The sequence below is a fragment of the Brachypodium distachyon genome, chromosome 4 (assembly GCF_000005505.3).
Source record: "Brachypodium distachyon strain Bd21 chromosome 4, Brachypodium_distachyon_v3.0, whole genome shotgun sequence".
Taxonomy (NCBI): domain Eukaryota; kingdom Viridiplantae; phylum Streptophyta; class Magnoliopsida; order Poales; family Poaceae; genus Brachypodium; species Brachypodium distachyon.
Window position 1 is genome coordinate 40,215,808 of NC_016134.3, and position 27,921 is coordinate 40,243,728.

At 42.5% G+C, this 27,921-nt stretch overlaps 3 protein-coding genes across 5 annotated transcripts; all 3 read left to right on the plus strand.

Moving 5' to 3' along the window:
• Positions 1-4,508: 4,508 nt before the first annotated feature.
• LOC100821743 (NAC domain-containing protein 41) lies at positions 4,509-5,876 on the plus strand. Its single transcript, XM_003576676.4, has 2 exons — positions 4,509-4,857; positions 4,988-5,876. The coding sequence occupies exons 1-2, from the start codon at positions 4,665-4,667 to the stop codon at positions 5,485-5,487; spliced, it is 693 nt and encodes a 230-aa protein (XP_003576724.1). The 5' UTR covers positions 4,509-4,664; the 3' UTR covers positions 5,488-5,876.
• Positions 5,877-11,616: 5,740 nt separating this feature from the next.
• LOC100845850 (pyruvate dehydrogenase E1 component subunit beta-2, mitochondrial) lies at positions 11,617-20,337 on the plus strand. The gene is made up of 14 exons (XM_003578352.4): positions 11,617-11,795; positions 11,908-11,985; positions 15,315-15,395; positions 15,471-15,497; positions 15,597-15,659; positions 15,770-15,856; positions 16,700-16,825; positions 17,219-17,352; positions 17,437-17,509; positions 17,755-17,820; positions 18,115-18,153; positions 18,272-18,396; positions 18,487-18,601; positions 20,031-20,337. The coding sequence occupies exons 1-14, from the start codon at positions 11,757-11,759 to the stop codon at positions 20,097-20,099; spliced, it is 1,122 nt and encodes a 373-aa protein (XP_003578400.1). The 5' UTR covers positions 11,617-11,756; the 3' UTR covers positions 20,100-20,337.
• Positions 20,338-21,267: 930 nt separating this feature from the next.
• LOC100846152 (uncharacterized protein At2g33490) lies at positions 21,268-27,866 on the plus strand. 3 transcript variants are annotated; one of them, XM_024454488.1, is made up of 10 exons: positions 21,268-21,604; positions 22,718-22,790; positions 23,352-23,426; positions 23,852-23,913; positions 23,997-24,065; positions 24,806-24,834; positions 24,912-25,116; positions 25,187-25,450; positions 26,009-27,002; positions 27,645-27,866. In XM_024454488.1, exons 1-9 carry the CDS (start codon positions 21,479-21,481, stop codon positions 26,999-27,001), a joined length of 1,896 nt encoding a protein of 631 aa, XP_024310256.1. In that variant the 5' UTR covers positions 21,268-21,478; the 3' UTR covers position 27,002; positions 27,645-27,866. The 3 variants fall into 3 exon arrangements, with proteins under 3 accessions (XP_024310256.1, XP_003578401.1, XP_024310257.1); XM_003578353.4 differs by having other exon boundaries at positions 21,272-21,604; positions 25,217-25,450; XM_024454489.1 differs by lacking the exons at positions 21,268-21,604; positions 22,718-22,790 and having other exon boundaries at positions 23,359-23,426; positions 23,841-23,913.
• The last annotated feature ends 55 nt before the right edge of the window (positions 27,867-27,921 follow it).

The window sequence follows — 27,921 nt, forward strand, 5'->3', positions numbered from 1 at the left end:
GGGCGGAGCTGCGGAGGGCTCCGGTTTTTTTCCTCTGATTGGTTTTTCTTTCGCGTGCGAGGGAGGCAGACGAGGGAGGAGGAGGACGTACGATGAACTAACACAACTAAAAATTAAGGAACAGTAAAGATAAAGATAAGCGAATGAACGGATTGAAGCAGCCTGTCGCCAAAATCATACCTCCCACCATTTTTAGAACTGGGCTCGTGATTAGGAGAGTCGGGTTAAATCTGCCGTGCGTGGACATCGAGTTCGGAACTGATGCTGCCCATCAAGGCCCAGTCCTGATTAGGAGAGTTGGGCTAAATCTGTCTAAACATAAGTACTCCTTTTTTCTTTTCTTTTCTCATTCTCCTGATGTAAATGCAGCCGCGAACCAGATCCCATCAGCGCTGCAATTTTCTCTTGTCGCCACCACAGGAAAAATATGCGTGCAATCTACGGTCATACAGTACATGCATGGCCCTTGTCAACTTAAAATGAAGGACAATCCTTAGCTACAGAAGCAGAGCAGAGCTGGCCTGTCAGTCAGGCGGCACAGGAAGAAAAAAAAAAAGAACATCCGGTCAAAATTAAAAATGAAAACCTAAACCCCACCAAAAAGCTCGAGCCGACCACAAGATGCGTCCCTCCAGTAAAAAAAAACTGAAACGGCAAAGTGATCGATGGAAAAAGCTGAGTAGTTCCCTGGTCCTGACCAGTTGCTTATTTGGGGACACAAGGCATCAACCTAGAGCCTGTTCAATTTTCCATTACTTCGATGGGGTCCTCTCACCTCACACTAACCCACTACCACTAAACTAATCAGGCTGGTAATTAGAACGGCAGCGTTGCTTGGCCTCACGGGTAACGTACGTACGTCTGTCTCACGACGCACAAGTCAGAGGCGCCCGCACTCTAAAGGCATTGACAATCTGACGGATAGGCGTATAGCGCTCGTAATTAATTGGTCCTTAGCTTTCAGTCTTTCGGCGACGAATGACGAACAGCAAGGCCACTGTTCACGTTACTCCAGACGCACATGCATATATGATCCGTCGATTCGATCTCTCGGCCGGTTTCCGAGTTCCTACGTTAAACATTGGCAGCGGTAGTAATAGCTTGTGTTTGAGGAAACGCAGGGAGGACGTCCCAGCTAACCGACCGATCAGCTCTCCTACTGCTACTAAATCTGATCCTATGATTGATCTTTACCTACTGCTAGCTCAGCTAGCTTCCTAAGCTAGGTAGCCTGCCGCCGGCCGGTAGCTTTCTCTCGTTGCTTGTTATCCGCAGCCATTTCTGCAGCACTCTTCCTAGCTGCCCGGCTAATTGAGGCTTGTTTAAGAAATGGACATGGCAGGCAGGTGACTAATTGGCTGGATTGGCACCAGCTGATCTCTCTCTCTAATATGTATCTGTGTGCATTGTCTAGGCCTGGAAACCCGCATGGTGTCTTGCGGAAACGTGGAGTCCGGCTGGCCTTTTGTCGAGCTAGCTGATGTTGACGCGCGACAGCAAATGGACGAGGAGGGTTTTTCGAGCTCTGGGGAATATCGTATCCGTGTGTGGTTTCGAGCTCTGGGGGGTTCCTGTTTCCTGACGCCAGGCCAGGTTGCGCAGCCAGCCTTGTGGTTTTCGTGTGGGGGTTTCAGTGAGCTACCGGCATTGGGCATCATTGATGGTTGCATGATTGATTGTGCTTTGCTTGAGGAGTTGGAGGTAGCCGACGTACCTTCAGCTCTTTTGGCCTTTGGGCAGGCCAACTTAGGCCTAACTCTGCCTGCCCATCCTGGTTTCTCAAGTGTAAGCCTGAAGACATGCGTGGTCAGTGGCGAAGCTGGATTACCAAATCATTGGGTTCATTGCCTTTATTTATAGTGTAAATTTTCACTAATGAGGAAGACAAAGACTGAGTTAATGAAGGATTTGCTTAATTCATTGGGTTCAAATATTGGGTTCATTTGAACCCAATGGTTATACAACAGCTCCGCCACTGTGCGTGGTAGCTTATGACTGTCATTGAGATGTTCCCATCTGTGTACTTTTCTTTTGGCACTCTCTTAGAGTGTAAATCGTTGTGCTTGTGCTCCAAAACCACGCGATGTTTGCAATGGTTATGTGGACTAGTCGTCGTACGGTACATAATTATCTCGTTTGACGTTTGGAGTACAAAGACGGTACACTATTTTTCTCCTTTTTTTCAACAGCACAATGTAAGATCAAATTTTTTTTGCACATTTATTTTGCGCACTACCATAATAACACATATGCGTTGCCAAGGATTGGCTTATTTGGTTTACATGATTACAAAATCATAGGAATAGGAAAAGTGAAGGATTGTGATGTCATGCAACATCTCTATTCCTTTGAAACGAATTATACACATGCTCAGTAGAAAAAAATCATAAGTTTGAAATTCTGTAAGAATCCTTTAAAATTCCTACAAACCGAATGAGTTAGGTTTTACACTACATGTCTCTTCTTTGGTTACACTCATATCTCCACAACATATGACCCCTTCCATTGGCAAAGGGCTACAACACCCGTTTTGATCGGAAAAAAAAGGATCACAATGGTTGGTCCTAAACTTTTAGCTATGAAATTGCCTACACTTACTCTTAAGATTCTAAAACCATTTACATGAACTTGGACGGACTTTGAATAGAGATTTTGCGGGGTTTAAAATTATAAAGATGGGAAATGCTTCGAAAATAATCAACCAAGATGAATATAATTATCTTTTGTCACTTGTGAAAATGACAAATGATAAATAGACGCCCCCTATCTTTTTTTTCCTAATAAAACATAGGTGGCCACATTGTTGTATGAATTTGTTTGTATCTGTCTCTATATTAATTCAGTGCTTTTCTTAAATGTTTCTTAAACATCGAATGTGCAAAATCAGCCTAAACATGCGATCTAAGGTTTGGAGGGGTGGTTTTGTTTCCGGCGGTTTCCAAAAACTACTTCCTCCGTTTCATAATTCTTGTCGAAATATTACATGTATCTAGACACTTTTTAAGAATAAATACATCCATATTTGCGCAAATTTGAGACAAGAATTATGGAACGGAGGAAGTATCCAAAACTGTGTTGGTGTGCAGCTTAACTAAACAATCTTATAAATATTCTAGTACTTAATATAGACACGATTGCATAATTCAGGATTTAAGACGGACAGAGCACCACACTTTAGGTACAACAAGTGAACTTTTCTTAGTTAAAAATAATAAGTCTAGCGATCAAGTTGCTAGGTAGTAACACTGGAGAAGTTACCTCGTTTGGGTGTAAGACGATCTCTCCTCTGATCTCACCAAAACGTCACTCGCATGACTCGATTCGATTCGCGGCGAGGCAAGCAAGTCCACAAGTTTCATCCATGCTAAAGTTATTCCAACCCAAGCCTGCATCTGGCAAGCAAACGATGACAGGGAGATCGACCAAAGTTAAATTACCCTCTGGCTTATTACCTCGGCTTGCTTGCACCAGTTGGCTCAGTGATCTACACTTTGACATCACACATGCGGCTGCCTGGATTTCTTTACCTCGAAGATCATTGGCCGCCCCCCGGCGGATATACATTCGAGCCCGTTGTTTTCGCGTGGATCTTGTTCTGCTGAAGCCGGTGATTTGGGCGAAGAAAAAGAAGCATCGTAATCTAAAATTTAAAGAGCCCATTGAATTATAAGTTAGTCAGTGGTTTCAATGGGAGCTAGAGACACGATCACACAAGGAAAGCGATTAGCATTAATTGGAGGACGCAACTGCAAAGTCAGAGGCTGATGCAGGTAAATCTATCACCTCGGCTGAATTTTTCTGGCTGTGCCCTTGAAATGTCTGCTTGCCGGTCATTTTTTTTAACTTAGGAAATATCTGCGTGCTCATCATCATCGTGTGGACCCAAGGAGTTCCTGAGATTCGGTAACTTGTGACGTTCGATTGCCCGGAAGGAGGAAGCAGGAAGCAACTAAGCATGAAGCAAGGATTAATTAAGAGTTGCAAGCACATGCACTGGGTAACTTGGTGGGCTGCATGATTGCAAGCACAAACAAGGAAAGGCGCCCGCCCACCGTTCTCTCCAGTTCACACGCTGACACGCACGGTACACGTACGGTACAATGGAGAATGTCTGAAGTAACATCTAAAGCAAGAACAGCAAGCGATGGCGGCTTTCAGTAGCAGCTAAGGCAGGGTTCTGCATAACAATGATCACAAAAGCCAAGCCGCCAAGACAAGTACGTAGCACAGAGCAATGAGAGAGAGGGTCAGAGACCAATAAGTACATACACCTGTATGACATGACATGATTACATTACATCTCTTAGAATTTTCTTCTCTGTGTTCACCTCGTGAATACTACTAATTCTCATTCCGTGGTCGAAAGAAAATGATAATGAATCGGAGACAATTTAAGCGGTGACAGGGACAGGATCTTGTCAAGTCGAACAAGGAATCATGCTTTTTAAGCAACGGGGAGACGGGGCGGCCGACGGGATGGTGTACGATCCACGCCACAGGGGAGTTCGGGATCCCTATAAATCCCCCGCCTTTTCTTCTCCACTCCACTCATCAAACCCCCCTCTCTCTCTCTCGCTCGCTCGCTCTCTCCGTGTCTCTAAAAATTATCGCTGATCAGCTTCTAGTTACAGCTTCACTGCACACAAGCAAAAGGGGAAGCTCTAATGGAGAGGCGGCCAGTGGCAGCAGGGGACGCGGCAAGGCCGCAACAACTGCCGCCGGGGTTCCGGTTCCACCCCACAGACGAGGAGCTGGTGGTGCAGTACCTCCGCCGCAAGGCCCTCGCCCGGCCGCTGCCCGCCGCCGTCATCCCCGTCGTCCACGCCGCCGCCACGCTCGACCCCTGGGATCTCCCCGGTGCGTGACGAAATTAATTGGACGCATGCTCAGATGGAACAAACTGTACAGTACATATCTACTGGAGTAGAAGGTTCTGGAATCTGGAGTAATTAATTTCGTTGCGTTTTCGATTGATCGGTTGTTGCAGGTGTGAGCGAAGGGGAGGCGGCGTACTTCTTCAGCCTGCGGCAAGCGCCGGCGACCGGCCGCGGGAGCCGGAGGAGAGCGAGCAGTGGGTACTGGAAGGCCACGGGGAAGGAGAAGCCCGTGTTCGTGCAGTTCCCTCCTTCGTCTGGGTACGGCGGCGGTAATGGCAAGCGGCAGCTCGTCGTGGGCGTCAAGACGGCGCTCGCCTTCCACCTCGGCAACGGGAAGAAGCCGTCGCGGACCGGCTGGGTCATGCACGAGTACCGTCTCGCCGCCGCGGCCGCCGAGCAGAAGAAGGCGTCTGGAGAGTGGGTCGTGTGCCGGGTCTCTCTCAAGAGCGGAGCAAGGAGGCCAGCCGGCGCCGAAGACCGTGCGCCCCATGTCGTGCACCGGGAAGAACCTGGCCGCCGCCAGCCATCGCCGTCGTTGTCGCCGTCGTCGAGCTGCGTGACAGACACCTGCCAGGTTTCGGACCAAGAAGAAATCAGCAGTAGCCAGTAGTGGACTCGGAAGATGCTCCAACTGCATATGCATGTCCCCTCCCAAAGACAGGCCTGGCCTAGAAGGCATGTTGAAGTTTGAAGTTCCGAACCTTTTCTTGTACCATAATGATGGGAATTTGAGCAGCGGGTTGAAGATGAAGACAGAGTCCATCTGAAGAAAGCTCCGTCAAGCCGCTGCGCCATCAGTGTCAGTTGTAACTTGTAAGCCTCTCTTAAACGGGAAACTGGATCAAGCAAAAACGTCGGTTGCTGCAACTCGTCGATCAGCTGTCTTTTCCTTTGCCTCTTCGAATCACCACTCACCGCCACCATACAACCTGAACGAAAATATCCATGGAACTGGGCACCTGTATTTCGAAATAAAAATTTAACCAATATTAGAAACAACGGCCAATGTTTCCAAGACAAAGTACTCCAGTCTCCAGGGAGAGGGACTTGTCAGGGACAGCACGAGAAACTTTCCGGATTTCCAGAGGCAAAATTAGAGAGACCATGCAACTTATCGGTGGGGCCGGTGACAAACACTTCGCTTGGCCCTTTGCCAGACTGAATCCGCTCCGAGATTTTGCTTTGAATCGAGGCGCGCAGCTAGCGATCACGTCGCAGCGCTGGTGGTAGTTCAGCGGAGTATTTTGCTAGGGAGTAGCCCCGCGACTCTGAACTCTGTAAAGTGACGGGCGCCACAGGGGCCGTTGAGTTGATATGTTGCCTGTTCAGTAATCTTAGGCACAATCGCCATTGTTTTTCTTTACTTAGACCACGATGACGTGCGTTGCCACGCCCGTGAGTTTCGACGATTAATTGATAGGAAAGATATAAATATATAGAGGCGTAGAAAATGAAAGTTATTTTTTCATGAAGTTTATTAGTAATCAAGAGATGAATGTTAGCTAATAGCAGAAAAAATGGATTTCAATTGTTTCCAAATATATCTCAAATGCTGCTTGCCAGATATATTCGACGGCAAAGGATGATTCAAACGCGGTCGGACGGCTTAGGAGAGTGCATGTTGAGAGCTCCTTGAGTGTCCAGCTATGCGAATTTTAATTGTTTTGAAGATATTTTTTGGCCATTGTTTGCCTGATAGATTCATACCATTGTTGCATTAGGCTGGTTGTCGACTTTTATGACTACATGAACAAAAAAGGGGGTATAAGGTATCATCCCACAAAGTTTTAGGTGAAAAAACATCATAGGTGTACCCTGGACTATGAAGATTACAGGACCCTGCATTGGGTCTCATTTCCTTAGTACTGTTAAAATCACATGTCATAATACTATTAGTGCTGAGTTCCAACAGATATCCTGAACATGCTTCATGAATGTTTGGTAACCTGATACAACAACGGAAAATTCAAAGGTAAAAATGGTAAATAGGAACAGAGATTCCAGTGCACCAACCTTCTGGGCCTCAAGTTTGTACTTGTTTTTGTAAATTTATTGGAGTAGACAACAGGAAGGAGCAGCACCTACAGATGAAGGCTTGGACGTCCGTGGAGGCGTGGTCGAATGTCCAGAGCCAACCAACAAAGCATTTGTTGCGCATCCTTTGTCCTTTGCACCTGGCCATCCACTGGAGCATCCGAATCGCAACTACATGCATCTGAGGTCTGGACAAACGCCCGGAGGTCATTGGCAGCAAATTACCCTGCTCAGATCTTGAGAATTGTCAGGATCGTCGCATTAGTGGAAAAAAATGTGTTCTGCAATAGTGCAATTTCCGGCTTGATCTTAGAAAAAAAATTGTTACAAGGAAAATAGAACCAGCATTTGTTCATTCTGCGGTAGCTACATTTAGTGGATCACAAGATTAAAATAATCGGTTTGTCCTTCTTGCACGTAATGACAATAATGTGCGTGTTCTATGCAAACTATGCAGATCTTAAGAAAAAGAACATAGCAGCACATCATGATGCTTGATGCATCTATTGATGCAAATCTCCCATGTAAAATAACACCAAATATCAAAGCTCTGGACCACTTACTCGACACAAATCTGCAGAGAGAAAATTAAGAAAATAAGTTTAAGCACTTCGTACAGTGGAACAAATAACCAATGAAAACAAATGATTTTTTCTTTCTAAATGTCTAGAAATAGCAAAGATCCAATGTAAAAATACACACTCCCTGTTGGAATCTGTCATGCTAATTAAGTGCTAACTGTGCAGGTGTAACTGTCAGAAAACGGTAGTAGGCCATGTTGTCAAACATGATTAAAGTATGTAATCAATATTGTGTTAGAACAATGTACTTAATAGAAAATGCCATTCTGATAATGAGCATGAACCAAAGTTCAGAACCGTGGCCTCTGAGTGCTAAGCTGTCGATGAATCTCCAACTCCAAACCTTAATGTTGTGAGCTTAACTCCTACTTTGAGTTCATCTTCTTTTATTCCTGATATTATTGGATAGGATTTATAAATGACAATATATCAGATAATATGCTTACCGTTACCAAAATACATCATGCGCATATACCAATGTCAGGCAGGGACGACTGCAGGGGTCTCAGCTTTATTTGATGCGATTGACCTAGGAAGCAAAGATTACAATAGTTCTTTAGACCAGGAGCTGAAATTGATAGCAGCAAAAGTACCCTGTCTAGCGTTCGGTGGTGAGGGTTTCCTGCATTAGAATCAAGGACGTGATTCGAGATCAGCTGCAGATTAAGAATCCTATGAACACATGATTAAGAAGCATGGTTGTGCGCCAGTCAGAAAGGTGGGGGGAATGACTTAACTGATTCTTCACCTCTCATATGTATGGAGGCCATGGCACAACGACGGTGTCAAACTCCGGCGTGGACATGAAAGCTGTCGGCGGAGACCATGGCAATGTCGCCCTCCTAGCCCTCGCCTCTGGCATGGGATAAGACGGTGTCGAGGCGAGCGAAATACACAAAGGAGCCTCTTAGGGTATGATATTTACCTTTGATGAAGGCGAAATCAAGGGTCTCGTCGCCAGTTGCAAGAGAGGGCGATAGTGGCGGCTGGACTAAATAGTCGTGAGGATTGAATCGAACCGGTTCGAGCGGTGGGGGAGAGGAGAAGAGGATCTTCCTAACCTGCCACCGCCGGAGGAGAAGGAGGGAGGGAGATGCCTAGGCTCCTCGTCGGTTGCTGGAGTGAGCGCCTAGACCTAGACCCGGGTGCGCGCGTACGGTAGAGGGCAGAGAGGAGACGGAAGGGAGGGGAGGTGAAGCGAACTAATCCTTGCGCGAGGGACAGAGGCAGTGCTCGATCGGGAGGTTCCACGTGCCTACTGGGCTATAAACCGGCCCAATTAACAGGGTTGCTGCAATTTTCCTGGCGAAGCAGCAGCCCAGCCAGCGGGCTTGAGGTCCAGGTGCGTTTGGACGGCCGGAGGCCAAAAAAACCGATTGGACGGCTGAGAGGGGTGATGGCATGAGAACGCTCGGAGTCCGTTCCATTTTGTTGTCTCTACTGAAATGCAGCTAAAAAAAAAGTTAATTTGATATACTCCCTCCGTCCAACAAACGATATCTCAAGTTTGTTAAAATTTGGATGTACCTAGATGTAATTTAGTGTATAGATGCATTCAAATTTAGTCAAAATTGAGGCTTCCTTTGTTGCACGGAGGGAGTATAACAATTCAATTTTTGCATATTCAAAATATGTTACCATAATTTTATTTTTTGAAAGATGAGAATTAGAGCTCCGTGGCATTTTTCAGATACACGAGAATTCTTGTACCATATATCAAATTACGGGTCTCGGCCTGACCCGCCAAATACTCTACAAGTTTTGGTTGGCTAGTTTGTTTGTAAGAGCATCTTCAACAACAAGCCATTACTAATTTTTATTCCATGTGTTGTAATAAAATAAAACCCTTATATGGGCCGGGTCATAAATTCTACGTGGCGATGACCAAGTCAACATTCCGCAAGCATAAATCAAGACGCTCACGTGACACAGTCAATCCTACATGACAAAGGAAGACTAGTCAACAAGGCAAACCTCTCATGCCATGGTCAAAGGGTCAAATGAACTATAGTAGGGGGCAAGAAAGGTGTGAGGAGGGGGCCTTTAGTCCATGGTGGACCGTGGACCAAGCCCCACTTTTCTCACATGGTGCACACAAAAGCTATGAACCAAAGGAGTTACTTTTACCATTTTGCCCCCACTTTTCTCTCTCCCTCAAGAATAGCCATGATCTTTTGTCATGGACCCTTGGGCTATAAATACCCCACCATGGGGGGCATGTACCATTCATTCTCACTTGAATAAACTCAAGGGGAGAGAGCTAGAGAGCCTCTTTGAGAGGAGCTCTAGTTTCGGGATCTCGGGAAGCCTCGTTCGGCCCGAACCCGAAGGAGAGGGAATCGGGTTAGAGTATTAAGGGTATCTCGACCTCGCTACTTGGGAAGCCTCGTTCGGCCCTAGTACGAGGCGGCCCCTTTCGACCTCTCACTAAGTGATTCGGGGAGCCTCGATCGACCCGAACGCTTTGGCTAACGACCCATTCGAAGCCTCTCCTAACATAGAACTAAGTCGCACCCGCAGGATCGACTGAACCTATACAAAAAATATCGACGTGCCAACTTGTCCAAGTGTACGGCGACCTTCGCTATAAGGCCGGCGTATACGCCCTACTTTTATACTCGCACTTGTGCCATCGAGTTTTGGCACCCCTTACTCTAATTGTTGTCGAGAACAACAACACCACGGTTTTTCTCTTCTCTTTTCTATTCACTTCTTTTTTCTAATGGGTCCACATGCCATTTTTTTTTGTTCTTGGCACTTGCGTAGAAGCTGTTACTTCTGCAAGTAACTAGTACTATGTTTTTCTATATGTCTCTCCTCTACATAGGACTAGTACCTGCTAAGAGCATGTTCAATGCAAGGTGCTTAGGGAGGTGCTTGCACAGAAAAAACCGGATTTTATCTAAGCATTGGAGCTTGTGTTCTATTATAAAAATAAGCATTGGTGCTTGAGAATAAGCCGGTTTAATTTTGTAGCACTACCTTAAGCACCTTGCGTTGAACATGCTCTTAGTATCAACCATTGGAGATGCCCTAAGTATCACCCATGGGCATGGGCGGGCCAAGGATATTAATTGAGAGGGGGCAAAGCATGTAAGCATTTGAAAATATGCAATAAGATTAAAAGAATGGGGCAAATGTTTAGCATAAGTGGGGAAAATCTCAATATGTCATGAACAAAATACAAGAGATTTGAGTGGGGGCAGTTGCGCCCACAACCCCTAACGTGGGTCCGCCCATGCCCATGGGACTAGGTCTCCAGTGTACTCATTGGTTTCGTTCTTGAGCGTAATTGCAACTGAAAGTGGACAAGTCTATGGTTATGTCTGTGTACTCAAAGGAGGTTTTTATTCATTATGAGTGTCATCGTAATTTTCGGCTTGAGCTTAGTGCACGCTAGAATGCGCGAGAGAAATAAGTTCACGCCGACAGCTTTCCACTCTTATCCTCATCCATCTCAATCTCTTTTGATGTCCATCTGCATTTTGATTTTTCTTCATGCATTTGCAATATATCATGCTTGCATAGGTTGAAGTAACCCTATAGATGTTGAAAAGCCACATGAGCCGTCAACATTAGAAAGTGAGAATGTAAAATTGTTCATACCAGGTCAGCGATACACCAACCATACGATAAGCTGTGAAACCACCATTTCGTCGATGAATTGATGAAAATATACTTTAAAAAGTTAGAAAGACGGGACTCAACAACCATTGGCTCTATACAGTATGTTGCAACGTCTATCAAAAAGAAAAATAGAGTCACAGAACTATATCCACCGCCAACCGCCAAGACACACACCGAAGAGAAGCAAAACTAGATTTCATCAGATGATTTGTTGGATCCCATCAGATTGGCTACAGAAGTGACGAGAATCGCCGAGAGATTGAAGATCTTTTCAAAGACGGTGGATTGGGTTTTCCGTGTTTCTCGATTTTGTTTTTATGCCTACATGTGTGTTAGGAGGCCCATTATCTTGCTGGGCTCAATTTCAAACAGCCATGCCCTAAGACCCAGTTTATCTGGGCAAAGATGCGGGTCCTACATCATTAAACTGTTAAACTCACATTTAGCCGGGGGCTTTCCTGCAAAACGCGCGCTAAATAAAAAATCTCGCGCAGAGACGTATCCACGCTCTCTTCCTCCTCCACCTACTAACGCATCCCTCCTCCTCCCCATCTCCAATTCCACCTTTCCGAGGCGGCGTCTGCACAACCATCGAATCCATTCCTTCTGCCCGCTGCTCTGATCGCGAAGGGGGAAGATGCTGGGCGCAGCGAGGAGGCAGCTCGGATCCGGGCCCGTGAGTGTCGAATCCCTCCCTCGTCTCGTCTTCCGATCATTTCGCGATGTTTGTTTGAGTTCGATCTGTTACCGACTTGTTGACGGGATCGGTGTTTCGCTTTTGCGTGCAGATGCTGGGGCAGGTGCTGCGGAGGCTCCGCCCGGCGTCCGCGGACGCGGCGAGGGGGTACGCCGCCGCGGGGAAGGAGGTGAGCTTCTGTCGGAACCCTAGTTTTTTAATCGTGCTTGCTGCATTGGTCTGAAATAACGTGCTCGGGGCCGGGGGTTGCCTCAATTGTGTTGTTTCGTTTGTTGATTGGCTGGTGCTTAGTTTTATTTATGGCGTTGGACGATTACGACTGTTGTTATTATCATAATGGTGCTATTAACGAAGCGATTTTTTTCTAGTTTTATGTTGGGGCTGGTGGTTGGTTCTGAAAGTTGTTGGTGGGTCATGATATTAATTCAATGCTCTATATGCGGCTTTGCCTAGTGCAGTGAACTTTGTTTTTTTTAGGGCTGTTTGATAAGTAAAAAGTTTGACTTAGGACAGAGCTAGAACATCTTATATTTTGCACTAGAGGGAGCATGACGTATCCACAGTGTATTGATTAGGTTACTGAAGTAATGGCTGCTGTAATGTTTCAATGTTGAGCCATTAGTCGCTACTTTGATTGTGGTGCCATAATTGAAGTTTTGGCTGTTGTAATGTTTTGATGTTAAGCCATATTGATGCCACCAGTTTCTCAAAAAAAAAAGAATTGTTGCCACCACTGTTTTAGATTTGTATATTTGCAAATTATGGCTACCTTTTGACACGGATTGTGTGGGCTAATGTCCTCTGGACTGTGGAGGGGTAGAGTCAAAGTATGGGAATTGCTTTATCCTAGGGTGGTAGAGCCTATGCTTTCAACAATGATTGTCACACAGCTTAGAAGATGAGGCGTCTTTGTGGCCTGGCTTACATAAATTTGATGTTTTCTTTGTCTATATCGTGATAGTCTGACAGTACCTTATGATTGTGAACTTCTTATTTGCCAATTTACTCCTGCCTTCGTTTGGCAAGATATTTTCCTATTTGCACGATGATATCGAATTTGCTTATGCAGGACGGTCCTGTTCACCTTCCTTTCTTTTTTCTGGTTGTTCTTAAAATGTGATATTATTATCTAATGACCATGCCTATGGTGATATGTTGGTTATACTTTGCATAACAAACACCCATTGACTAACATTAGGGAAATGCTGTTCAAATCATATAATGCCAATGTATTCCTTGCATTTTTCATAACTTTTTTTACAGCAAAAGGCTAGAGTACAGTTTAAGCTCTCTTACAGCACCGCCTTAACATGCGCCAAAATGTCAGAACATAAATACATAATAGACAGCTAGGATCAGATATGTTTTGTCTCTTGCTCAAATTGTCTCTAGTAATTAGTTTATTGTGTGACAGTAACCTTAAGAACATCTGCACCCTAGGGGATCTATGTGTGGAATATAAACATGATTTACTCCCTGAAAGTTAATAACAGCATAAAGGGATTGCACATTATAGAGCCCAGAGCTATGCAGCTTCCGAATCATTTGAGCTTGTTCTATATTTGAAGAGATTTCAGATAGCATTTGCTCTAAATCGTACTTGCGCAGTTACAAAATATACTGCGTATTAGGTTTCGTTAAGATAAGGCTTTGAGCAAGAATTGGGTGTAATAGTTATCCCATAAAGTCCTTCATACTCACCAACTCCTAGTTAGCCAACTGATATTTCCTATGGCCTTCGCAGTTATCCCATAAGCAGTGAGCCATTTAAGAGTTAATGGCCTGGATAGCCCAGGAAGTAACTTAATGATGGATAACAGATAAATTGGGATTCTAGCTAGACAAGCTCTAATGAGCACTACTTTGCCACCATAAGACAGTAGTCTGCCTCCGTCCTGCAATCTTATTGATGATCTTGTCAACCACTGATTGCAGATCTTCCTTTCTTAATTTGCTATGATGAAGTGGTACTCCTAGATATTTAATAGGTAACTCACTAGTTTTATACTCAAATTCTTGATCCGGCACATTAGTATCTCAAGGGGTTAGCAATTGGTATGAGATCACTTTTAGGAAAGTTGATACTCATGCCAGATATTTGTTTATACAAGGAGAGCAACCATTTCAGATTTTGGGCTAAAGCCAACTCATTTTAAAGAAAAATCAAGGTATCATCTGCACACTATAAACTGATTACCCTCAGGTCTGAAGGAAGGTAGGAAACCAGAAATCAGATTATGTTTTTTTTTTTGACCGAAAACAGTAGGAAAGGTCCCTAGTGCGTTATAAATTTTGTATATGGTATGTACAAAAGGCCAAAAATAAAGATTACAATGAGTCAAGCCAATCAGAAATTCCCTCTTCTAAGCTTGGTTTGGCTCTATGCCTAACCAGGATGAAATATTCCTTGAAAGTAGAAAAAATGTCTTCCACATTCCTGGTGGCTGCATTAAAGATGATAAGGTTTCTGTGATTCCAAAGACTCCAAGCAGCCGAGTGTTAAAACTTCCCGGAAGCATGATATGTGATGGAGATGCTGGTTTGCCATTAGAATGTCCACAATGGCTAGTTCAGAATCCCATTCAAGCCCAAGCATCCACCAGAATTGTTGACTGAATTCACATCCAAGGAAAAGGTGTTCAACTATTTCGTCAACTAGCTCGTCACAAAGAACACAATTTCTTTCCTGTACATAGAAGTTTTTCCTAGACATCATATCCCTTGTGTTGATCCTGTCCTGGATCATCAGCCAAAAAAAGATTTCTGCTTTGATAAGCAAACCTATTTCGAAATCCATTTGAAGGGACTAGGAGCATGTTTTTGATTGATGTATCTCAGATAAATTTTATGAGATTGATATCTCATATTGTTCCATGGGAATATCCATGAGTCCTTACCATCATTCCATATTGAAATCAGATTATGCTCAGCAGCTTTAAGCAACATTCTAGTTAAAATAGCAGCTACAAGGTTAAAAGCAGAGAACAATAGAGACACAGTATCTCCCTGCATTAAACCCTTTCCTGTCTCAAGAAATGGCTTTCAACTTCATGATTCTCACACCCACATAACCCTTTTGGATTGAAGTTCTCTGGTTGAGCATTAATATCTTCTTAACTTTTTGGTTTTTACCTGGTACCTTCTCTTTTTAACTTAAGTATCAGAATGAATGGCAGTGGGACTGGATAATATTGTTCATTGGTGTGATTCATAGTATATGTTATTGCCCCTCTTTGTGGGAATCAAAGGATGGTTCCTGGACTGGCCAGTACAAACTGCTTCACAGTTCTGTTGGTCAGATATGTTTCCCCTCTTTGGAAGTCCAGATAACATTTCTATCTTGTTCTTGTGCTGAAAATATCTGCCATTGTATGAGAGTTAGTCTTTTGGGAAGCGTGGTTGGTTGTTGCTTGGGAAAAAGGGAAAGCATTGTTCTTACCTTCGAAGTATTTTTTTTGGACAAGGCAAGTTGCATACAATATTATTTTACCTGTTCAGATCACCGTTCGTGAAGCGTTGAACACTGCACTAGACGAAGAAATGTCCGCTGATCCTTCGGTCTTTTTGATGGGCGAAGAGGTAGCATTTTGTATGAAAACTATTTTTTTTTTCTTTATCAGCTTCTCTTTTTCTAAAACTTCTTATTGGTGGTAGGTTGGAGAATATCAAGGTGCATACAAGGTGTGTAAACTTTTTAAAGATTATTGTTTTGGCGTTAGGCTCATTACCAACTGTTATCAATTTCTCTATGATTATTGATCTTTCATTGTTTTTCTGCAGATTACAAAGGGCTTGCTTGACAAGTATGGTCCTGATAGGGTGCTCGATACTCCAATTACGGAGGTTGGGCTCTTACAATCTTCAAACCTTCCAGCTGTTGCTGACCATTTGTAATTTTTTGAATTGAAGCAATTTTGTTCAAGCATTTATCTGTTTTTTATATGGTTGTCCAGGCTGGTTTTACTGGCATTGGTGTTGGTGCAGCCTATCAGGGTCTTCGGCCAGTCATAGAGTTCATGACATTTAATTTCTCAATGCAGGTCAGTCATCTGATAATATTAGTGTAGCACTATAAGGATCGGTACTTTGATTTTTAATCACTTAATTTCTAATGTTCTGGAATGCCTGTTGGTTCAAGATGCAAGAAGCACAAGAATGGTACAAGCCTTAAAGCATCGCAACGGTTAATTAATAATAATCAACTTAATTTGTGCTTTATGAATTGTGTGATTATCAATGAAGATATCGTGTAATCACCTCTCAGGAAACATTGGTTTTTTACGTTGCTATACTTGGATTTTGATGTAACTGCATGTTCTTACTACCCTTTTTTCTTGCTAGTTTTCTAAAGAAGCGCCTCGCTGTGTACCTTATGTTTGATTGGTAGTAGTTATGTTTTACGAATGATGTTACTAAGATGCTAGGTTAACAGCGAGGCTTCTGAAGCTGATAATAGTTTCTCCAGTTTTTCCAAGACTTACACAAGAAATAGCTTTGATGTTTGACAATTACATATATGTTTTTCTTGTTCGTTATTTTAGAAGCATTCACAAGGTTGGCAACTTTCAGTCTGGTCGTTTGAAAAGCAATTTATAGCCATGGTTACTCCCATGTAGTATAATTAAAGTTTAACATCATACATGTTTTCCTCATGTGGCTTATATGATTCCCTCATCTGTTTGACAAGAAGTTTGTCACTCATGGTCCACTGACCGCCTGCTATATAGAGCAGATAACACGCTTTATATCAGTCTTTCCAATTTCTTTGCCAAGTGAATCTCGTTGCAATATACTTTTCTATTTTTTTTTATTATTTGTATCAATTCAGATTTTAGTTGTTTATGATGTAAAAAAAAACTTAACGATTTGTATCGCACATTCAGGCAATCGATCATATCATCAACTCAGCTGCCAAGTCAAACTACATGTCAGCTGGTCAGATAAATGTTCCTATTGTTTTCAGAGGACCAAATGGAGCTGCTGCTGGAGTTGGTGCTCAACATTCACAGGTTTGTAACAGGGAATGGCTCATCTATCAGTTCATCTTAGTACTTGAGTGATTTTGAAGTGGCTTCGTTTCTTTGTACTGCTATTGCCACCTGCTTGAGCTTGGTTTTAGAAGATACAGTAGCCATGTAAACTATTTGCTAATACTAAAATGTTAACGTCATGGACTGAATGATATATTTTAAGCCAATAGACCTTAATTATCTATACGAGAGTCCTTTATCCAAGTCTGCAATGCTGTCGTCAACTGAACAAAAGAGGTGTGAAGTTAGTTTTTACCAGCTCTAATATATGCTCCATCTGTCTCCCATACATCGTGATAGCATCTATTATTTTAGCACTAAATAATAATGGTTAAATGGTGCTCTAACTATACTAATTGAACTGGTATACAGTGCTATGCAGCTTGGTATGCTCATGTTCCAGGGCTTAAGGTTCTGGCGCCATATTCTGCAGAAGATGCTCGAGGCTTGCTAAAAGCTGCAATAAGGGATCCTGATCCTGTTGTTTTTCTGGAAAATGAATTGCTGTAGGTGCCATCTGTCATTGTTGAGATATTTAACTAGTGACTACTTATCATTTTATTGAGATGTTGACATGTTGCTTTCTACAGGTATGGAGAATCATTCCCTGTTTCTGATGAAGTGCTTGATTCTAGTTTCTCTCTGCCGATTGGCAAAGCTAAGGTATGCTTGTTATGTGCATGTATTTGAAACAAAGTTGTTAGACCCTGGGGATTACGTAACAACAAAAAAGCAAAGTAACCGAGATGCATTCCCTGCTTTGGTGGTTTTCTAGTGTTAATTTTCAATGCATGCATGGTTTCAGTGATAAGATGCATACTCTTTAGATATACACTTCTTGGGATAGAAATAGAATTACTGAACTTCTATGCAGCATACACTTACCTGTGGATCTCTGCTTTCTGTAGATAGAACGCAAGGGAAAAGATGTTACCATTACTGCATTCTCCAAGATGGTCGGTTATGCTCTACAGGTGTGGGATCAGGATGAAAATGTTTTGCATCAACTCTATGATTTGATACATCATTAGCTTCCATTTGTCAATGACGTGACATGTCTTGTTTCGGGAGGAGTCGAATGAACTGCGTCAATGCCCTTTTGGTATTCGTTAAACTGATATGCAAAATGGCCATTTGGAACTTGCATTTTTCTTTTTGGTATTTTGTTCTAATGAAAGGGATGTTCTGTTCAACAGATGGATTGAAGTACTGTTTCAGCATTTTTGTTTTGCCATATTATAAATTTATAATGCTCAATTTGTTTACAGGCTGCAGATATATTGTCCAAGGAAGGAATCAGCGCTGAGGTATATCTTTTGTAAAACTCTATGTTCAGTATATATCCTATCATTTGGACTTTTTTTTATTTCTCTACATGGTACATGCCATCAATGATTCCTTCTTTTCTATGATATTTGTCAATAGGTGATCAACCTTCGATCAATTAGACCACTGGACAGAGCTGCCATAAATGCATCTGTTAGGAAGACAAATAGATTGGTGACTCTTGAAGAAGGCTTCCCCCAGCATGGTGTTGGTGCTGAGATATGGTTCTCTCTCCCTCTCTCTCTCTCTCACACACACACACACACAATCAATACACACAAGATTCTTCTTACACATGTATCCCTTCTTTGCAGCATGTCTGTTGTCGAAGAAAGCTTTGAGTATCTTGATGCACCAGTTGAGAGGATTGCTGGAGCTGATGTACCCATGCCCTATGCTGCCAACCTTGAGAGATTGGCTGTTCCACAGGTCCTGCTTAATGCTTCTTGTCTTTCGTCAGATTTCTTTCTGGGTCTTGTATACACTGTGTGACAATTCTTTCTCTTCAATACATTTTATGGCTTGGACTTCCACATGTAGTGCTGTCCTGCATGACTGCTTGTTTTTCTAGTTGCTTACATTTATTTTCTTTGAAGTAACTGCTTACTAGGTGCTTTTATTTGATCCTTTGCATTTGGAGGTGCATGCATGTATTCGTGCCGAGTTGAATGATGATAGAATGGTTAAAGACATGTTTGAGTGTTACGTGAATTGATTGCATTATCGTTCAAAAATGCATGTCGTGCATGAGTGCATCCAAGAATAAGGAAACACGAGTTTTAGTTCATTGTAATGGTACCCTGTGCATGGAAGCATGATTGCTAGATCATCCCATGGTTGCATTCAAGTGAGGTTGGATATTCGGAATATCTGAATTTTTATGATGAACATTATCTTCTATTCTTATATTGATTGCAAACAGCCATCACCCTGTAATTACCTGCATACTGGATTCATGCATATGTCACAAGTTGTATCTGGAACTAGTCAGCACGACAGCACCTTGTTGGAATAACCTGCAAATCAGATTCATGCATATATCTGCACATTGTATCTGGAATTGTAGTATGTCTAGACTCAGGTTGGTCATTTGCACATACCCTGCTAGGTCAAAATTTTATTTTTCATTTCAATTATCAGATGTGCACTGCCATTTGACCCATAATATGGAAATCATATGGCCACAAATAAAGTGGGGGCACAACAGTGCAACATTGTCAGCACCAACATTTTCCATAGCTTAATATCACTTACTCCCTCCGATCCATATTAATTGTCAAGATATTACATGTATCTAGACGTAAATTTGTGCAAATTTGAGACAATTAATATGGATCGGAGGGAGTACCTTTCTATGGAATGTTGTCTGCCACCCTGTTATGCCTGGAGGTGTCCCTTCATAATTAAGAAGTTGGTGATTCCCTACCCTGTTGTCTAGTTGTTGATACCAGGTGGCTATTCTGGTCAAGGTGGTCACCGCATCACTATTATTTGTTCTGCTGCACTTGATGCGTGGTGTGTGAAACTGGTTTGTACATGACTCTAGCGACATTTAGTGGTCCAAACTCCAAAGTTTAGATGCATTTCTGACCTTACATTATTGACAATGGCGTGTTTTGGTCTGGGGCTCCCATGCAAAGGGAAGGTCCAATGCTGTCTGCCACCAAATTTCTTGCCATAGCTATAGTTTCTTTGCTGCACAAATAGGCCTGTAGATCGGGAAATGCACCAACGTGCTGTCATTAGCAAGAGCAATTAGAAGGAAGCAGTGAAGCATTGTTGTCGTGTAACGTATTAGACTCTGTCCAATCATTGCTCTGTTCTGCTCTACTTAGCATCCTTGCTCTTGTCCCTGCAGGTGGAGGATATCGTACGTGCAGCGAGGCGGGCTTGCTACAGAGCGGTGCCATTGGCGGCAACTGCCTGATCAATTTTCCTTTTACTTTCTCTTTTGCTTTTACCACTTGGCCAGGAAAGAGAAACTGTGTTCCATAATGGTATCCACAATTGCCCAAACTCAAAGCGAGCTGATTTTTGTAGATGTAAGCATTCGTTTGTGCCTGTCCATTTTATTTTTGTTGTGAATTATGCAGCTTACGTTGATTGATTTGCACGGCCAAATCATGCTGGCTATATAAATGGAAAACTGAGGTTCTCGATCAGTTCGCTAATGGTAACGACTAATGATAAAACCGCTGTGTGCGTGCCGTGTGTTTTTGCCCGTGTCTCGTACGGAGTATAAAACTACCGGGCTTTTGCCATGCGTCCTGGTTTTGAACATTTCATGCTGGAAGCAGTGCATGCTTGAATGCATCCTCATTCGTCAGGTCTATTGAATGCAGGTTTTACGAGCAGAAGCCAGGATTCTTTTACCTTGTCACTAATTGTCTTTATAAAAGTAACATCTACTCGTCATCCATCCATCCTTCCGTTCCCTTTTTGCCGTTACTCATCAACAATCACGAGCTGCTCTTACCTACTTTGCCGGTACATCAGTGACGACAACTTTGCTAACTGCAAGCACCAAACGATCCAGTCAAACGTACCGTCATAACTGAGCACGGATTCGGTGCCCGTAAGCCTCACATTAATTATCATCGCCATCGCTGCATCTTCCATAACCTAACAGAAACACGTTCCAATTGATAAAGCTATTCTTAACATGAAAAATAGAAGGGTCGATAAACAACTCTGCTAAAAGAGGTCATAGCTTAGATGGAGTATCTCTTTAGGCAAAAAGGTCACGCACGAGAACCAACAGTGGCAAAACTGTAATCCTGCTCCTAAGTTTCAATAAATAAACAAATCCTTCGTCTAGTATCTTTGTCTCTTTGCTTGCTTTCCGGAAACGCTATGTTTGACCGGACCAGAGACCGCAGCAAGCAACAGCTAAAGAAAGAAATATGGAAGCAAGAAAGGAACAAATGGTCCAATTAGACAGGCACGAAAGGGCACCACACCGTAGCTAAAAAAAAAAAACGGTAGCGACCAAACGCCTTCTGATTGCTCTCTTTGACCAGACAAAGACCGGAGCACGAAACAAAGCTTAAAAGCAACCGGGAGAAAATAAAATTAAAGAAATACCAATAAAGGAAACCGCTCGCACTTGAGCTCGGAGAGAAAGGAGGAAGAGCTCGAGAAAAAAACAATTCCCCATTTCTCCTCTCTCTCTGCCTCTCCCTCTCAGTGGTAGTGGTGTGTCATAGCTAGGGTTCCCTCGCGCGAATCCGCCTCGGCTCGTCGGGCTGCCGCCGCGATCTGGAGCATCGGTTCGGCGGCGCCTGATCCGGACTTGCGGGGGCGGGGATGAAGTCGTCCCTGCGGAAGCTGCGGGGCTTCGCGCTGCAGCGCCAGGAGCAGCGGGTGGACCGCCACCGTGACCACTCGACCGCCGCCAAAGTGGCGGCGGACGAGCTCCTTGCGGCTGCCAAGGTGCGGATGCCGCTTCTTCTTCTTCCTTCTCTCCGCTGCTGCGCGCAGTTGGACACTGCGCGAGTGAGCGAGTGGCGTGGGGTGGGATAGGTGCGGAGATCTTGCGAGGGGAGCCACTGGGCATCTGGTTTTGCAGGGCCCATGCCCGAGCTACTGAGCAGTGTAGAGTGTTGGGTGTCCGTGGGCGATTAGTTCGCGATGCGTTTGTCAGAGTTGGCGTCGTTATAGTGCCTGGTCTGCCATAGACCATACTGCCATGCGAATTGCCTGGGAAGTTTCCCTGTAAGATTGAGTGCCAGCGTTAGGATCTCTGTTCCATTTCAGTAGAAACGGTTTTGGGAGATTGTCAAGACTGAAATGAAAGGGACTAAGGAGCCTGGTGTTGTTTGTACTTCCTTGTTGACGTGTGAATTGTTTGGTTCCTGTGTTGAAATCTGCGAGTTCTAGCATCATGTGCTCACATTTGCTTTGTCATGAATGGAGTTTCATGTAATTCTCCGAGAGTTTCCCTTGATCTCCTCTCCTGCTGATGTGGTGATTTTTGTCCAATTTCAACTGAAATTTTAATGGTTATTCTGGAGGAGTCATGCACCACTGGGTTTTCGCGCCAGTTGTTTTGTTTTGATTGGCAACCTTGCTTCATTTGTTCAGTTAGATGAGAATGTAGTGATTATGCTGCTTACATGCAGTATCACTCTTGAGTGAGAAAAAACTTAACATCTGAGAAGTTTAGCGGCTGTATTCTTGGAGCCAACACCCAGCAGACCTCATGACTAAATGCCTTATAGAGAACTAGGACATCATTATTATTTTACTCTGTTTTGCTATGAAACCTCTACCTAGTTGGATATGACAAGAGACTGCCCCATTTCCAAGTGTCAGTTTGTCGAAGTGTTTAATTGTTCAAAATCAAATCCTGAGTGAGACTATCCTGAATAATGAAAACTGTGACAGAGTGTGAGAAATGATGTGGTGATATTTGTCAAAAGTACAACCCAATCTGAATTCCAAACAAACTCCTTTTTAAAATCTGAACTTTTTCATTGTGTTAATAAGAGTTTATGCATCAGCATTCTGTCAATTTAGTTTCAAACTGCTACTTTATTTTGACAGGATATGGCGGATATGAGGAGCTGTTACGATAACTTGCTTGCTGTCGCAGCAGCAATAGCAAACAGTTCATACGGTATTTTTCTTGTCTGGAAATATTTTTTTTATTTGTGAGATCATTTATATACCTTTATTTCCATGGCGGTTCTAGGTGGATGCCTATGTGTTGTAGTTTTGATGCAAAAAAAACTGTAACTCGTATAGTATTTGTGATATTCCCGCTAATATTTGATCTATATATGTGTCAAACATGGCACCCCCCGTGATAAGATCTTAGATCCACCATTCACTTTGCAGATTTTCTGCAGTACTAGGTGCAAATATTTAGTTGATCATTTTCTTTTGAGTACTAGGGCTAGCTGTCCTTCTTTTTCAAATGTATGGAAAAATCTTGTCTTGAAATTTATTTATTTTGGTTGACTAGGAGTGTATTTAGGAAATAAATTTCATGGTTGTTTTTTCACAAACATATTTCTGGGTTGTTTTACAATTCTGACATTGTGTGACCTCAGTTCATTTGCATTTGTCAAATTTTAGCATCTTTATGTTTGTTGTTTTATGGGGTTACATCAGCTATGATTACTGAGTATCTTTGTACTGTATCTGATTTCAATAATTAGTTGATGTGTGCATGCAGAGTTTTCTGAAGCATTACAAGAAATGGGGACTTGTTTACTGAAGAGAGTCACACCAAATAAAGAAGGAATTAATGGTAATCATTTTGTTTATTCTCTTGTGTGAACTCGTCTGTTTGAGTTATTTGTGGTTATGCTAATACATGCTTATAATCAGTTGTGATGGTAGCATTTTGGATAATAAATAAGTCATGTTCTGCACCCCCAGCTTAAAATATCTCTTGTAGCTACATCAATTAAGTTCTTCAAGGAAGACGAGAAAGTGAAGTAATGCATATTATTTACACTAGCCATCTTCTCTTGCAACTCAGTACTCAGTAGGAAGTACCTTTTAGCTTTCTCCCTTTGCAAGAAAGTAGTCACTATCACATGAAGGAAAGTAAAGAAAAGGGTAAACAAAAAAGGCCAATGTGTCCCTCTTAATGTTGTGGAACATACTATATAACTGTTCATTGCTGCACATTTTGGTGCTTGATGCTTACATTTAACAGTATGCCCTCAGATAAGGTTTTGCTGTTGCTCGGGAAATCGCAATTTGAACTCCGGAAGCTTGTAGATAGTTATGTAAGTTTCTAGTTTCTTATTTATTAAAGCTGCAGATTTAATATGATCTTCTACTGCTGATTTGTTTCATCACTTTTCCTCAGCGTGTTCATGTTCTTAGTACCATTACCGCTCCATCACAGTCCCTTCTTAATGAGCTTCAAACTGTAGAGGTATGGTGTTAAGTGTTCTGTGCGTCTCTTTTATTCTCATGCCCTCTTCTGTATGGTCCATGAGCTGAAAAATATTCTTGGGCCTCATACGACATTAGTTTGTGTTATGAAGGGGCTCATAGCAGCATGTAGTATAGCTCATGGACTTAAATTTCAAATTCAAATCCATTGTGTAGTAAGAGCAACAAAAATGAGGAAAACTGATGAATGAGAATTCAAAAGAAAAAAAAACACGAGTCAAGTTCTACTATGAACAGAAAGCTTTTAGATTTTCTTTCAAAGAATTAGATTTAAAAAAAGGGTACTACTCCCTCTGTCCCATATTAAGTGCCGAAATATTACATGTATCTAGACATATTTTAGTACATATATACTTCCATTTTTAGACAAATTTGAGTCACTTAATACGGGACGGAGGGAGTAGAACATTTCATTTCTTGTTTCCCAAAATAGAAAGTTGCTAAGATGTGATCTCCAGAAACAATGATTGCATACCATATTCTACTATTGTTAAAAGGTGCCATTAAGCATGCAAACATGGTACTGCACATGCATCGTCATAATTTCTAGTTTGAAACCAGCTCAATGTTTTGTCCTAGGCAGGTTGATGACTTCAGTGTTTTTTTTGTAAAATGTGCTTGTTTAAAGTACTTCAGTATTTGTAGTTTGAACCCATTAGACAGCCATGTGCCTATTCCTGGAGGAAACACAATTAATGAGCCAGGATTTTTCCATTGCAGGAAATGAAGCGCCAGTGTGATGAAAAAAGGTATGATGTTTGTACAAATTATGGCTTTCATTCTTATCCTGGTGATGTGATTTTTAAGTCCTTAATACTCCTTTCAGAGAACTGTTCGAATTCATGCTAAATGCGCAAAAAGAAAAGGGGAGATCGAAGAACTCGAAAGGTGATAGTGCATCAGAGCAATTGAAACAAGCTCAGGAAGATTATCAAGAGGAAGCAACTCTTTTTCTATTCCGGTTAAAGTCATTGAAGCAAGGACAGTTCCGAAGTCTTTTCACTCAAGCTGCCCGGCATCATGCTGCCCAGGTGCACATTTCATCACTGAGACACTGACACTCAGGAATGGTCCTCTTTTAATGTCTTTCATACTCTGCAGAAATTCATATTGTGTTCTTGTGTCGACCAGCTAAATTTATTCAGAAAGGGTGTCAAGTCTCTTGAGGCCGTCGAGCCACATGTTAGGATTGCTGCTGAGCAACAACACATTGACCATCAGTTTAGTGCACTTGAGGAGGATTGCTCTGTTGAAGACGAAAATGATGACGATTACAATGACAGTCATGATGGAGAGCTGTCTTTTGATTATGGAGAAAGTAAGGAAGGCACAGAAGCTGGTCATGCTTCCAGGAGTCCTTCAGAGGTACTAATATACTCTCTCCGATCCATATCAGTTGTCGAAATATTACGTGTATCTAGACACCTTTTAGGCATAGATACATCCATATTTGGGTAAATTTGAGACAACTAATATGGATTGGAGGGAGTAGCTTGTAAGCTGGACATTTATCCTACTGAAGGATATGCTGTAATTCTGCCTGATCTGGTATTTTTACAATTGTGCTTCACTGCACTCATGTAAAACTGTACGGCTTCATGAGAATTTAATACATGTGTTTTGGTAGTTATTTCCCAAAAATCGATATAAATTCATTATTGAATTAAAAAAACAAGGGCATAATTAAGGAGTGTCACCCCATATTTAAATTCCCTCAAACAATTTATTGTGCTTCCTATAGCGTGGTGGCTGCTCTGAACTCAGGTCACTATGTTAACTGAATTTAGTTTGTGTACATCTTAATATTTTCGTTACATTCTTTCTTCGTTCTCCTGTCCAAATTATTCGAGTTTGTTATCGTCGACTGTTCCTTCTATCTTCACTATCTTCGTAGTCTGTCAACTGATTTCCTTATTTTTGCAGGAATTTTTTGACAGAAGTGAAAGGCAAAGACCTGTAAGTCAGTCAGCTCCACTATTTCCTGAGAAAAAGCTTGAGGCAGCAGAAAGAGTAAAAGAGTTGCGGCGTTCTGCAACGAGGAAGTTGAATACTTATGTTTTGCCTACTCCAAATGATGTTCAAGCCACCTCTCATACAGTTTCAGGGAATCCTACAAGTGGATCTCATGTAGAGACCAAAGGTGCATTCCATTCATCTCCACTCAACCAGAGTACAAATATGGGAGATTTGAGAGACAATAATAAGCTACCAAGTCCTACCAGATTATCTAATGCGCAGTCAGTGCTGAAAGAAAGCAATACCAATACTGCAGAAATCAAAACAATGCTCCCTGTGAGTGATCTCGCTTTACCAGGCTATCATGAGTTAAAGACTTCTTCTGACAACAGAAAAGTGAAGAGAGGGTCCTTCTCTGGACCAATTCCTCCCCGATCAAGGTCAACAGAGAATATTGATGTTATTTCTGCACCGCCAAGGCACAGCTCTGCACATCAGCCAACAGTTCATGTGAGATTGTCACCAAGTTCCTCCCCACCACCCATATCTTCACCCAAAATTAAGGAGCTTCATGAGCTACCACGACCTCCAGCCAGTGCATCAAAAACTACAGCATTTCCTAGTTTAGTCGCTCACTCTGCCCCGTTGGTACCAAATTCTGCCCCTTTGGCACATAGAGGCCACTTAGGGCATGACCATTTCAATTTTAGGGCCAGGCAAACACCACCAAGCGCTCCACAAACTGCATCGCCTCTACCAACACCACCTGGGCCTATAGCTCGAAGTTTTTCTATACCCTCTAGGGGCATGAGAACAGGTATTTCAGATGGTAAAGAAACAGAAGATCATCATGATAAAGGGGCTGCCAGAATGAGCCTCTCTTCTCTTCCTTCAGCGCAAACATTCTTAGATGATCGCCAGCCTTCCTCAGCCGCCGCCGAGTCAGTTAGCAAAATATAGGGTGAGTTTTCATTCTGTGTAGTGCAGTGCTACAGCCTGTTTTCGAACTTTTGTACATTAGTAGCCTTCTTAAGAGCAACTTATTCTTCTTGGATAATTTATTATTAGATCATGGAAAACACAGCCCATATTGAATTTCTTTGAAGAGCTACTCTGAAGTAGTTATGAATTTGACTGCCACATGGGAAGGGGGCTAGGGATGCCAATGATAGAGTTTAGATTGTACATTGTAGAAGCTCACATGCCCCCTTTTATTGACTTGGTTGATGTTTATTCACATAGACAGCGTGTAAAGGGAACTAGGAATGCTGGATCATGATTCATGTATGTGTATGCATGCAAACAATATGTAAAGGCACTAGAAATGCTGGATCATGATTCATGTATGTGTATGTACACCATGTGGGCTTTACAAGTTTTAATGACAGAATTGCGTTCATAATTTCTCATGTATATATGACTTTCATAGTTGAACTGAATGTAGCTTTGCATTGTTCAGTGGTTCCCTGACTACTTTTTGAGTCAAAGAAATTCTGCATGATTCAACACACTAATTTAAAGTGCCTCCCTTTACTTTTTCTGCGCAACACATCACAGCATAGCCATGTGAGATTAACCCTAGTCCCTGTTACTTCCTGTGCAGGTATTTGGTGTTAACCTTGAGTTTTACGATATATCACGCTAGGCAGGGAGGCCCAGCTACTCTTCCTGGAAGAATATTGTACATACTAGTATGTGAACTCAGCTCATATTGCAAAATGGCTGATGTTTGGTGTCCCCTATGGTCAAGAATGTAGTTGTGCAAATAACGAGCTGTGGAATAAAATATCCATTTTTCTCTGATCTATTTATTCGTTTTGAGCCATGGTGTGCGTCCATGTCTTTCTTCTGTTCTCAACCTGATTCAGGGTCCGTTGCAA

What these genes read in the sequence shown, in the direction of transcription:
- LOC100845850 (XM_003578352.4), top strand. Translation starts at nt 11,757, where the DNA reads ATGCTGGGCGCAGCGAGGAGGCAGCTCGGATCCGGGCCC. An exon ending in TGGTCGGTTATGCTCTACAG is followed by an intron (nt 17,821 to 18,114) that starts GTGTGGGATCAG and finishes ATTTGTTTACAG; the next exon opens with GCTGCAGATATATTGTCCAA. An exon ending in AGGAAGGAATCAGCGCTGAG is followed by an intron (nt 18,154 to 18,271) that starts GTATATCTTTTG and finishes ATTTGTCAATAG; the next exon opens with GTGATCAACCTTCGATCAAT.
- LOC100821743 (XM_003576676.4), top strand. Translation starts at nt 4,665, where the DNA reads ATGGAGAGGCGGCCAGTGGCAGCAGGGGACGCGGCAAGGCCGCAACAA. An exon ending in CGACCCCTGGGATCTCCCCG is followed by an intron (nt 4,858 to 4,987) that starts GTGCGTGACGAA and finishes CGGTTGTTGCAG; the next exon opens with GTGTGAGCGAAGGGGAGGCG.
- LOC100846152 (XM_024454488.1), top strand. Translation starts at nt 21,479, where the DNA reads ATGAAGTCGTCCCTGCGGAAGCTGCGGGGCTTCGCGCTGCAGCGCCAG. An exon ending in ATGAGCTTCAAACTGTAGAG is followed by an intron (nt 24,066 to 24,805) that starts GTATGGTGTTAA and finishes TTTCCATTGCAG; the next exon opens with GAAATGAAGCGCCAGTGTGA. An exon ending in CGCCAGTGTGATGAAAAAAG is followed by an intron (nt 24,835 to 24,911) that starts GTATGATGTTTG and finishes TACTCCTTTCAG; the next exon opens with AGAACTGTTCGAATTCATGC.